A 13639-nucleotide genomic window follows, 5' to 3' on the forward strand; every position below is an offset into this window, starting at 1 on the left:
CTGCATAGATAAAGTTAGACCTTTTAACAGTCTGCTTCCATTCCCCCTTCTCCTGTTAAAACTTTTACTTATATATATTATTGATCCCAAATATATTGATATTATTTTTGTTTTAAATACTCAATTATTTTTGAAAAATAATTTAATGAAAAAATTTTACCCACATATTTACGATTTTCAATGATCTTTATTCCTTTGTGTAGAGCTGGTATTTTTTCCTCATAAACTAAAGAAATTCCTTTTCTATTTCTTGTAGTGTAGGCAATAATTACTTTCTAATAATTAGCTGTTGTTTATTTTAATCATTAGCTATTATAATGCAGGCAAGAATTATTTTCTAGTAATTAGCCTTTATTTTTCTAAAAAACCTTTGTTTCATCTGCATTTTAAAAGGTTATGTTTATTGCATATTAGAGTTCTAAGATAATATTTTCTTTCTTTCTGTGCTCCTCTGTGTCTTCTGGCTTAACATTATTTCTGATGTGAAATCAGTGGAAAATCTTGTCTTTGTTCCCCTGAATGTAATGTGACTTTCTTTCTCTGGCTGTTTTAACACATGCACTTTATCACTGGTTTTCAGAAAATTGATTAAAATAAATCTTGGTTTGGTTCTTTGTATTTATCCTGTTTGGGGTTTGCTAAGCTTATTGCATCTCTTGGTAAATATATATTTTTAAAATCAAATCTGGAATTTCAGCCGTTATTTCTTCAAATATCTCTTCCACACTCAATTTACATGTGTTAGATTGCCTGATATTTACCCACGGGTCACTGGGGCTCTATGTATGTATATATGTATGTATGTATGTATTTTCTCTCTCTTTTTCTTTCTGAGCTTCAGTTTGAACTTTTTCTTTTTTCTTTTTTTTTTTTTTTTTTGGCTATATCTTCAACTCCTTTTTTTTTCTTCTGTTGTGTGCAATCATCTGCTAAGCCTATCCAGTGAATTATGCATTTCTGATTTTTAGGTCTAGAAGTTACATTTGGTTCTTTCATTATAATTTTCCACATTTCTCATTGTGTTCATTGAGTTTTTCTTTAAATCCTTAAGCATATTTACAATAGCTCTCTTAAAGTCCTTGTCTGCTAATTTCATCATTTCTGTCATTTATGTATCTGTTTCTACTGACTTTTTTTTCCTGGCTAAGGATTATATTTTCATGTTTTCCCACATGCCTGGTAATCTTTTTACCAGATTCTGGACATTGTGAGTGTCATGTTGTTGAGTGTCTGGATTTTTGTTGTTTTCCCTTGAAAGGTGCTGGCTGAGCTTTTTTCTTGTAAGCAGTTAATCTAGTTGGGGATCAGCTTGGTCTTTTGAGGTTTATTTTCAAGATTTTCTTGGGAGGGTCTAAAGTATCCTTTATTTTAGGACTACTTTAACCTTACTCCTAAGGTGTGGCATTTCTGGAGCCTACTGAATTCTGGCTAATTGGAAGTAGATGTCTCTCAACCCTCTGCAAGCTCTAGTTATTGTTCAGTTTGCAAGCTTGGTAGTTTTTCTTTCTCTGGTAATAGTTCTATGTGCCCAGCTTATGGAGTCTCACCTTACACATATACAGCCTAATATTTGGCCAAAGACTTAAGGGGATCCTATGAACGCTTATACAGCCCTTTTTCTGTAAACCTTCTTTTGGTTTGGGAACTTGCCCCACAAATTCCAGTTGCCTCACCTGCCACAAACTCTGATCTATATCTGTCTCCTCATTTCAGTGAGGCTGCCATGTTCTGCTTGCAACTTCTCTCCCTAGTATAGAAAGCCTGGGAAATTAGAGGGCTCACCAAATTTGTTTTCTTTCTCTCAGGAATCAAAGTTCTGTGTACCTGTTGTTCAAAGTCTGAAGATTGTTGTTTTATATATTTTGTCCAGTTTTCTAGTTACATATTTATTTCAGGGAGGCTAACCAGCTACCGGTTATGCTATTGTGACCACAGAAGAAGTCAAACTTAGGTTTTATGAAAATAACATTTACTGAGCCTCACTCTCCATTAGGTATCATGTTAGAATCTTTATCTGCATTGTTTTATTTAATCTTCACATAAACCCCATAAAGTAGGTAATTTTTTTCTTATTACAGACATAAAACTGAGGCTTAGGAAGGCAAAGAAACTTGCCCCAGGTCATGTAGCCAGTAAGTTACAAACCAGTACTAAGACCTGTCAGACTCTCTGCCCTTCTTTTAAAAGTCTCTCCTCCCTTTTAATATTGAATTATTACTTTTGCTGATTATAAAAGTATTACAGGCTTATTAAATGGATGTTTGAAAATATAAAGAAATATAAAAGGAAAAGGTCTACAGTTTCTATATTTGCACCATCCAGTGACAGCCACCATTAACATTACCTGAATATTTTTTCAATATATAAAATGAACAGAAAGGTTAGTTTTTGTTTTTTTTTACAAAACTAGAATCCTACGGAATCCTACCATACATCAATACGTACTGCTTGATAAATTGCCTTTTCCATTTAATAATACCTTATAAGCATTTTCCATTAGATGTAAACATTCTTTGAGAACAAGAGTTTTTTGTTCCTATTATCACAAAGTTCAATTGTAATCCAAGGTATAGAGAATACCATAATTAACCCTCATGTGCATGTAACCCTCACTTAACTGTAAGATTATTAACATTTTTCAATCTTTGAATATAATTTTTAATGGCTCATATTCTAACACATAGATGTAGCATTGTTAATTTAACCAATTCTGTTGTTGAACATTTGTGTTGTTTCTCATTATTGTAAATAGCACTGCAAAGATCTTTCTGAATAAGACTTTGTGCAAATATAAGATTACTTCCTCAGGATAAATTCCTGAAAATAAAATTATTTGATTAAAGACAATGAACATTTCAAGGCTTTTGAAACATGTTCCCAAAATGCATACTAGAAAGTTTGTATTAATTTACCTTACTTCCTCCTAATAACAGTTTCTGAGTGCTATTTCACCACATTCTCAAATAACTAAATATTACTCTTTAAACATGTATTTGCCTGTTGGACAGGTTGATTGACATGCTGTTATCTCTCTCTACAATCACCAATACCCATCCTTCAAATTAGCTACAGAGAGACTGGCTCTCATATTGGTCAGAATTTACTCGGAGCAAAACATCAAAATAAGACTAGAGAACAAACATCATTGTTTGTTCCACATATTTTTCCTATCAAAAAATACACCCTGGGGCTTCCCTGGTGGCGCAGTGGTTCAGAGTCCGCCTGCCGATGCAGGGGACACGGGTTCGTGCCCCGGTCTGGGAAGATCCCACATGCCGCGGAGCGGCTAGGCCCGTGAGCCATGGCTGCTGGGCCTGCATGTCCAGAGCCTGTGCTCCGCAACGGGAGAGGCCACAGCAGTGAGAAGCCCACGTAATGCAAAAAAAAAAAAAAAAATACACCCTGCCTGGGACTTCCCTGGTGGTGCAGTGGTTAAGAATCTGCCCGCCAATGCGGGGTACACGGGTTCGAGCCCTGGTCCGGGAAGATCCCACATGCCGTGGAGCAACTAAGCCCGTGCACCACAATGAAGAGTAGCCCCCGCTCCCCACAACTAGAGAAAGCCCGCGGGCAGCAACGAAGACCCAATGCAGCCAAAAATAAATAAATAAATTTATTTAAAAAACAAAAAAAAACACATCCTGTCTTTGCGCCGCCGTGAGCCCTCGGAGGAGGCCAGTCGGCCGCAGCCGTGGCGCCCAGCCGGAATGGCATGATCCTGAAGCCCCACTCCCACAAGGACTGGCAGGGGCGCGTAGCCACGTGGTTCAACCAGCCAGCCGGCAAAATCCGCAGACGCAAGGGCCTGCAGGCCAAGGTGCGCCTCATCGCCACGCGCCCCGCGTCTGGCCTCCTCCAGCCGGTGGTGAGATGCCCCATGGTCAGGTACCACACCAAGGTGGGCGCCGGCAGGGGCTTCGGCCTGGAGGAGCTGAGGGTGGCTGGCATCCACAAGAAAGTGGCCCAGACCATTGGGATCTCAGTGGACCCGAGGCGGCGGAACAAGCGCATGGAGTCCCTGCTGGCCAACGTGCAGGGGAACAAGGAGTACCGCTCCAAGCTCATCCTCTTCCCCAGGAAGCCCTTGGCCCCCAAGAAGGGAGACAGCACTGCTGAAGAGTTCAGATTGGCCACCCAGCTGACGGGACCAGTCATGCCCATACGAAACGTCTACAAGAAGGAGAAAGCCAGAATCATCACAGAGGAGGAGAAGAACTTCAAGGTGGTCGCTAGGCTCCGCATAGCCCCCGCCATCGCCTGGCTCTTTGGCATCCCACCAAAAAGGGCCAAGGAGGCTGCAGAACAGGATGTTGAAAAGAAAAAATAAAGTGCTCTTGGCAAATTGTGATTTAAAAAACAAAAAACACCCTACTTATCCCATATATGTGGTCCTGGTGCCTAACATTTGTAGCCACTTAGAAAGGCAGGAATTCCTTATTTTGGCAGCAATGGAGGACAGATGATGGTCCTGGCAAAAGTGGCACCAGCCACCTGTCTGGGACTAGACCAAAGCTAACACTGGCTAACACTGTGCCCAGCCTTGCATGTGCCTTCCTGTTCTCTCTGCTTGCATCCAGACTGACAAATCAAATCTCCAGAGGTTGGCTCCAACAGAGTTTACAAACATGTCTCAATGGGCAGAGAGAAGTTCAGGACACAAGGATGGCTTATGTGAGAGAACCATTCTGTGAGAACTGAGATCCCCTCAAATCACTTCCCCCCCTCCTGTCTGGCCTTGGCACTCAAGCAGAAGATCTGAAAAGATGCCAGGATAGTACCAGCATTGGAAACTGGCTCTGGACAATAAAGGGACAGGAAAAGCTACAGAAACTAGTCTAAAATATGCAGCTAGGGCATGTGAATTTCAATACATAAACTTACATTCTCATTAGAGAGTAAGCTTCATAGGACTGAATTTTGTCTTTTTGATTCAGAGATTTATCCCAAAGGCAAGAAATAATGCCTGACACATTGTAGGCACTCAATAAATGTTTGTTGAGTGGATTCATTAAATGTGGATTCGTTAAATGTAAAGAAAGAATTGGGAAAACCATATTCAACAATTATGTATTAAACACTTTATATATTGAGACAGGAAGGGGGCAGGGCACATTTAAAAGAATGACAGAGCCACTGAGGACGCAACATAAACTGGTTAGAACCAACCAGTCCAAGATGGTGGACAAGTCAACTTCCATTAGACCTTGAGCCTCTTTTATGCTCATTGTGATACATCAGCATGCTAAATGACACACCCGTAGGCGCCATGACAGTTCTGAGGCCGACCATAAAAGGCCAAAAAGTGGGAAGTGACCCAATTCCTGGAAATCTCTGCCCCTTCCCTGAAATAGTTGGAATAATCTTCTCACTCATTAGCCTATGAAATTACCCAGCCCATAAAACTAACCACCCCATATCTCAGGGCCACCCTCACTTTCTGAGATGGCCCATACTCCGTCTATGGAGTGTGTATCTCCTTGAATAAATCTGCTTTCACTCTACTTCAGCTTGCTCTTGAATTCCTTCCTGTATGAAGCCAAGAGCCCTCACCTGGCAGCCATCCCAGGGACTCGCCTGAGACCTGGGACGTGACCATCCTCTCGCGCCCCACTCTTCCTGCACCAATATCACTGAGTTAGGAGCTAAGCAGAAACTCAAGGAAGGATTAAAAAAGAAACTTTCCTTCTGGAGAAGCTGACATACACAAAATAAAAAGCTGAACCCTCAGGAATGGCACAGACAGCAAGTATTCTTGGAGTTCAGAGGAGGGAGAAATACTTCTTCCTTAAATGATGGGGGAAGGCCATAGAAAGGAGGCCAATTTGGGGCCAGGTCTTGAAGGATGGTATATTAGTTTCCTAGAGCTGCTGTAACAAATTACCACAAACTGAGAGACTTGGAACAACAGAAAATTAATTTCTCTCACAGTTCTGGACTCCAGAACTCTGAAAGAGAATCCTTCCTTGTCCCTTCCTGGTGCTGGTGGCTCCTTGGCTGTGGCAGCTAACTTCAATCTCTGTCTCTGTCTTTCCATGGCCTTCTCCCCTATGTTACTCTGTGTCTTTTTCTGTCTTTTGTAAGGACACTCTCATTGGATTTAGGGCCCGCCCTAATCCAGGATGATCTCATTTCAAGCCTTATCTTAATTACATCTGCAAAGACCCCATTTCCAAATAAGGTCACATCCCGAGGTTCCATAACCTGAATTTTTGAGTGACACTATTCAACCCACTACAAATGAGTAGAACAATAGTCATGATAGGGACTACCCTGGCGGTCGAATGGTTAAGATTCTGCACTTCCAGTGCAGGAGGCATGGGTTCGATCCCTGGTTGGGGAACTAAGATCCCGCAAGCTGCATGGCACGGTCAGGAAAAAAAAAAAAAAGTAATGAGATAAACCCTCCTCCCAAAATCAGAGGGTGTTTGAGACCAGGTTTCCCCAAAACCAATACGCAGCCAAAGATGCAAAACTTTCCAAAGCCAGGCTACAGAGCAACCCTAATGAATACACAGGAAAATAGAAAACTTCAAATTGTAGGGTTCCCAATAGACATGTAATATTCTGAACTGAATTTCCAAAAACTTAAAACAATTTAAAATGCACATGTAATGCATAAAATTGTAACTGAGCAGGACCCCATGGGGCCTTCCCAGAACAGACTCCCCTGCCCCCCACGTCCTCTGCCTGCCTCTTTTCTATAGAAAAACTGTAGCCTCCTAGGCCTTCCCTGAGTTCCAAAGAGTAAATTTAATCAGAGGAGTGAGAAAATGCAGAAAGAATGAAAAACAGTCAAGCAAGACAAAATAATAATACTTTAGCCATTAAACAAAGTCAAGGACCTTTAGTTCCTCCTCAAGGGCTGCAGGTAATCTTCTGAGCCATGTCCTTTCAGCTGTTTTGCAGATACTGAAACCCCTGCCAGGTGGAAGAAATTAACTGTATGCTGCCCACAAGCCTGTAGACCCCAGACTGGTTGGAACCAGAAGGTTGATGATGTTGACTCCCAATGACGTCACCACCAACCAGTCAAAAGAATATCCACGAGCTGATCACACACCTCACAACCTGCCTCCCTCACCTTGTCTTTAAAAACCTTTCCCTGAAAGCGCTAGGGAGTGCCAGTCTTTTAAGCATTAGCTGCCCTGGACTCCTTGCTTGATGCCCTGCAATAAACACTTCACTTTCCTTCATCACAACCGGTGTCTTGGCTTTACTGCGTGCAGGCAAGCGGACCCAAATTTGGTTTGGTAACAAAATGAGAAATTTTGCTTCGAAATTATACATGAGCTTGAAATGAGCTACTTACTATTTAGAAAGATCAAACAATTAAAAGCATGAAGTCTGGGTTAGATTCCTGACTTCTCAACTTACTTACCCTGAAATTTGAGGCCCGTTACTGCCCTTCTCCAGGTCTCGTTTTCCTCATCAGTAAATTAGGGATAATAATATTACCTGTCTTCTGGGGTTGTGAAAAAAAAACCCTCAGTTTTCCTCTTGTGTTCTTTAGTCTCACACTACTGCCACACTCAGAACACTTCTGATACCAGAGGTGTGTGGGTTTTTTCCCACACCAAGTAATTCTCTGTGGCACCAGCTGTGTGTCTTACAATTTAACTCAGTTCTGATACTGTCTGCCTGGAGATAGCATCAAATCCCACAGGTTAAGGGCTCAGTCCTACAAGACTGTTCCCACTCCACTTCAGATGCCAATTACAAGTCCAGGTTTTCACCTGTGCTTCTGACTGATGAGCTATACATGACCCTTTCCTTCCTCAGAATCAATTAATTCGCTACAGCAGCTCAGAGAACTCAGGAAAACAGTTCACTTACTGTTTACCAGTATATTATAAAAAGATATAATAAAGGATACAGATGAACATCCAGATGGAAGAGATGCATAGGGCAAGCTATGTGGCTTCCATGCCCTCTCCGGGTGTGCCCTTCCCCCAGCACCATCATGTGTTCACCAACCTGGAAGTTCTCAGAACCCCGTCCTTTGGGGATTTTTATGGCGGCTTCATCGCGTAGGCATGATTGATCATCAGCCCATTTCCAGACCCTCTTCCGTCTCTGGAGAAGGGAGGGTGGCACTGAAAACTCCAAGCTTCTAATCATGGTTTGATCTTGCTGGTGACCAGCCCCCATCCAGGAGCCCACCCAGAGTCGCCTGACTAAAACAAAAGACACGGCTATCACCCAGGAAATTCCAAGGGATTCAGGAACCGGGGTTAAAGACCATATGTTAGAATGAAAGATTCTCCTATTGCTCTTATCACTTAGGAGATGTCAGTGGTTTTAGGAGCTCTGTGCCAGGAACCAGGGACAGAGACCAGTATATATATTTTCTAACATCTCACAGGTCAGAATAAAGACAAAAAGAGATAATGCATGCAGAGTGCCTTGCCTAGGATCTGGCATGTGGAAACTGCTCAATAAATGTCAACTCATTGTTTTAAGATGCTGTTAACAGTGGAGAATGAATTTGTTGAGGGGATGGAGAGAGTAATGAAGCTAAAGCCTAAGAGGATATTATAAGACCCAAGCAAGAGATTGTTTACATTTTCAAAAATTAATTAATTTATCTATTTTATTTTTGGCTGCGTTGGGTCTTCGTTGCTGCACGTGGGCTTTCTCTAGTTGTGGTGAGCGGGGGCTACTCTTCGTTGCGGTGCGTGGGCTTCTTAATGCCAGGGCTTCTCGTTGCAGAGCACGGGCTCTAGGTACGCAAGCTTCAGTAGTTGTGGCACGTGGGCTCAGTAGTTGTGGCGCACGGGCTTAGTTGCTCCACGGCATGTGGGATCTTCCCGGACCAGGGCTCAAACCTGTGTCCCCTGCATCGGCAGGCAGGCTCTCAACCACTGCGCCACCAGGGAAGCCCAAGAAATATGTTTATAAGGAAGAGAAGTAGTCACAAAAGGGGAAGGGGTGATGTAACAGCAGGGAGCAGAAGCAGGTCAACCCAGGTAAAGGGACTTCAATTACGTCGAAGGAAAATGTCAGTCTTTATTCCTGAATGTGTTCATTAAACATTTTCCTACAATATTCTTTCTAGTCAGAATCAGTTAACTCTCCTTTTTACAGATAATACAATAGTAACTTTAAAGATATTTACACTGATAAAGTTTTACTATGTCATTATAACAATATAGTGTGGTGGGGAGAAGCAAATTCTTTGATATCAGCCTCAACCAATTTTACTGCATGTTCTGCTACTTGCTAAGGGTGTAACTTTGGGCAAATGATTTGTCCTTTCTTTGCCTTAGTCTCTTCATCTATAAGATGGGAATGGTATAAGAGCTATTGCCTCCTAACATTATTGTGAGAATTAAATGAATTAATATGTGTAAACACTTAGAACGTGTTAGCTATTATTATTATTACAATGTGGCATGCTAAGCCATATGCATTGCTTATGTCTTAGAAATGAACATGGATCATTAAATTATACTGACATTTATTGTCCTTGGAGTGTCCACTGCAAGAGTTAATGAACTTTGGGCTCTGTCTTGCACTGGGTCTGACTAGGCCCCAGGCTCCATGCCTCTCCATTGTTGGGAGGAGACTAGACCTCAGATCTTTGTACTTTGGGAATCTTTGAACCTGAAACTGCAACAAAGGGAGGGCAGTTTATTTGGGGAGATTTTACTCATGTTGCCAGGGAAAGTGATTATTTTTCCAACCTTCTATCCCACCCAGTCCAGAGTCACTACTGTTCAGTAGACTTTTAAAGACACCAGTGGATATCCTCAGAAGCATCTAAAACACTTAAACCAGGGCCTGAGACTTTCTGTGCTGCCCCTCTTATAATCTACACAGATTCTTCCTATAGGACTTGTGAAATGTTGCAGCTCTATATTAATAAGTGGAATGTCTGTACCTTATCCACACCCTGAAAGGGAAGGGCCTGTGATCCAAGCATCAGTGCCCAGCTGAGGTGGTCATACTGGAAGCCAACAGAAATGCATTCTCAGTTATTCAAGGGCCCAGAAAATCTACCACCTTTATACCATTTCTGTAAAAACTACTCCAAGTCACACTCAGCAAACTGAGGAATAAAGTAAACTTAACAACGAAAAAATTGGGGCATATAAAGTGCTAGTGATGAACATTGAGACCAGTGAATTAAGGCCAAACAAGTGTCATACTAGGTCAAAAGGTAACTGTGCACTAATTATCTGGGCTATTTGTGCAATGATTCACACTTTATGGGTTGAAAGGAAGAAAGTAATAGTGATCCTTGGCAACTTAGTTTAGCAGCTATAGACTTCTGGGAAAATTTCCTAGTCCACTTTGTAAGGTTCATCTGCAATTGACAATACACTAATCAGGAATTTTAAGAAGCCAAATAAGTTCCTTACTGACATTTACTAAGCTGGAACTAATAGTGCATCAATTCCAAATAAAATGTTACTTTTATTTTATAGCTTTGGGTCAGATTATCCCCCTTTCCCCTCTGTCTCTTAAAAATAATACACATGGGGCTTCCCTGGTGGCGCAGTGGTTGAGAGTCCGCCTGCCGATGCAGGGGACGTGGGTTCGTGCCCCGGTCCGGGAAGATCCCACATGCCGTGGAGCGTCTGGGCCCATGAGCCATGGCCGCTGAGCCTGCGCGTCCGGAGCCTGTGCTCCGCAATGGGAGAGGCCACAACAGTGAGAGGCCCGTGTACCACAAAAAAAAAAAAAAAAAAAAAAATAATAATAATAATAATAATAATACACATGATGGAGAATAAGTTATACCAAAAGAACTTTGTGATTCCCACTCCCTAACCTTTGGGGACACCAAATGACATAATGGAACTAGCAAGTCCGTCAGGCCAGGGAATCAGTACTGAGTCTACAAATTATTAGCTGTGTAACCTTAGACAAATTACTTTACTGCTCTTTGCTTCAAAAATTCTTGATTTATTCCTCATTCTACTGCAAAGGGAGACAAAGGAGCTTTCCCAATTCCCTATAGTCTGGACTCTAGGGTGAGAGAGACAATTCTCAATAATCAATACTGGGACTTCCCTGGTGGTCTAGTGGTTAAGACTCCGCGCTTCCAGGGTGAGGGGTATGGGTTTGATCCCTCGTCGGGGAACTAAGATCCCACATGCCACACAGTGTGGCCAAAAAATAAAATAAAAATAAATAAAATATTTATATTAAAAAATCAATACTATCTAAAGTGATAAATTGTTTGAACAATCAAAAATAATGAGATGGATTCACACACCAGGAAAGGTTAAAGAACTAGGATTGACATGAGATAGAATGTAGAGAACTTAAATCCTCCTTAACAATGGGCACAGAAATTACACTCGTGTGTGTGTGTGTGTGTGTGTGTGTGTAATTTGATCTTTACAATTTTCTGGGGAATTATTATCTTCTTTCTCCAAATGGAGAAATGGAGGTTCAGAGAAATTAAGTGATTTGCTCAAAACTAAACAGCAAGATAGAAGTGGAGAGGCAGTGACAACAGTAGGAATGGTGGAGTAAGGACCCCTGAAAAGCTGCTCTTCCGGGCATGAACATGAACACTGGCAAAAATTGTCAAGATAACTTTTACAGAACTCTGGAAATTAACCAAAGGGGAGCATTTATTTATTAAAAAATGGCTGAATCTCAGTAAGCACAGTGAGCTTTGTGGCATTTTCACTTGCCTATTCCTACGCCTTCTCCCCAGCTCCACAGCAGCCTTGAAAACAAAAGGCACCGCATTCACAGTGAAAACCAGCAGTCTAGCAGCCACTGGAGGGGGAAGAAAGGGGTTGGAACTCCCCAGAACACCATTCTCAGAGAATTGTCATTATTTGACATGTCAGGCAGTTCCCTGGAAAACTCTGTTCTAAGGCCTTTTCTTTATTTGACCTGACTCAGAACAGCTTTTTCCGCAGGAACATTTGTCAAAAACAATCAATAGCAGTTGTTTAATATCACAACTGCCTGAGGCAGTGATAACAATTGAGACAAACAAGAAACTAAACAAAAAATTTAGAAGGAAAAAGCTGGGGAATAAGATATTCATAGGAGGCTTTGAAAAGGTCCAACATATTTCTAGAAATCTAGAAGGATGCAAATGGTAAGGCCGGGCAAATGTTCCAGGAAAGATTTAAATAAATTGAGAGACATCTTGTGTTCATGGATTGGAAATTTTAATATTGTTAAGATGGCAATACTCTTCAAATTGATCAATAGATTCAATGCAATCCTATCAAAATCCCACGTGCCTTTTTTGCAGAAACTGACCAGTTGGTCCTAAAATTCATATGGAAATTTGAGGGACCCAGAATAGCCAAAACATTCTTTATTTTTTTTAATTTTTAAAAATTTATTTTATTTATTTTTGGCTGTGTTGGGTCTTCATTGTTGCACGTGGGCTTTCTCTAGTTGCAGAAAGCTGGGGCTACTCTTCGTTGCTGTGTGCAGGGGCTCCAGGTGCGTGGGCTTCAGTAGTTGTGGCTCGTGGGCTCTAGAGCACAGGCTCAGTAGCTGTGGGACATGGGTTTAGTTGCTCCGTGGCATGTGGGATCTTCACGGACCAGGGCTTGAACCCAAGTCTCCTGCATTGGCAGGTGGATTCTTAACCACTGTGCCACCAGGGAAGCTCATCAAAACATTCTGGAAAAAGAAGAGCAAAGTTGGAATCACACTTCCTAATTTCAAAAGTTACTACAAAGCTACAGTAATCCACTTAGCAAAGTATTAGCATAAATGTAGATATATAGATCGATGGAACTGAACTGAGAGTCCAGAAATCAATTATTACACTTATGGTCAGTTGATTTCTACAAGGGTGCCAAGACAATTCAATGGGGAAAAGAATAGTCTTTTTAACAAATGGTACTGGGACAACTGACTATTTGTGTGCAAAAGAATGAAGTTGGAACCCTACCTGTATTAGTCAGGGTTCTCCAGAGAGGAAGAACCAACAGGATATAGATAGACATATAGAAAGAGATTCGTTATGAAGGATTGGTTCACATGATTATGGAGGCCAAGGTGGAGGCCAGCTGGAGGCCCAGGGAAGCCAATGGTGTGGTTCTAGTCCAAACCTAAAGGCCTGAGAATAAGGGAAGCTAATAATGTAAGAATCCAAAGGTCTGAGGACTGCTGGGGCTGATGGTATAAGTCCAATCTGACTCCAAAGGCCCAAGAACTATAAGTGCCAGTGTCCAGGGGAGTGAAAAGATGGATGTCCCAGATTGAACAGAAGAGCAAATTTGCCCTTCCTCTGCCTCTTTGTTCTATTCAGGGCCTCAGCGGATTGAATGATGCTCACCTGATTTGGTGAGGGTGATCTTCTTTACTCAGTCTATGATTCAAATGCTAATCTCTTCTGGATACCCCCTCATGGACACACCCAATTATAAGGTTTTACCAGCTATCTAGGCATCCCTTAGCATGGTCAAGTTGACACATAAAATTAACCATCACATCATATGTAAAAATTAACTCAAAATCAATCAAAGGCCTAAATGTAAGATCTAAACTATAAAACTCTTAGAAGAAAACATAGGAGTAAACCTTCATGAGCAATGGTTTCTTTTCTTTATTTCTGTCCGTGCCACACAGCTTGCGGGATCTTAGTTCCCCGACCAGGGATCGAACTTGGGCCCCCAACAGTGGAAGCCCAGAGTCCTAACCACTGGAC

At 41.7% G+C, this 13639-nt stretch overlaps 1 protein-coding gene across 1 annotated transcript; it reads left to right on the forward strand.

Annotated features, from left to right (window-relative positions):
- Positions 1-3700: 3700 nt before the first annotated feature.
- On the forward strand, positions 3701-4327 carry LOC307050726 (large ribosomal subunit protein eL13-like; the record flags this gene model as incomplete). Its single annotated transcript, XM_079700932.1, has 1 exon — positions 3701-4327. The coding sequence occupies exon 1, from the start codon at positions 3713-3715 to the stop codon at positions 4325-4327; it is 615 nt and encodes a 204-aa protein (XP_079557058.1). The 5' UTR covers positions 3701-3712.
- Between the last annotated feature and the right edge of the window lie 9312 nt (positions 4328-13639).

The sequence above is a fragment of the Hyperoodon ampullatus genome, assembly GCF_949752795.1.
Source record: "Hyperoodon ampullatus genome assembly, chromosome: 1".
Lineage (NCBI taxonomy): Eukaryota > Metazoa > Chordata > Mammalia > Artiodactyla > Ziphiidae > Hyperoodon > Hyperoodon ampullatus.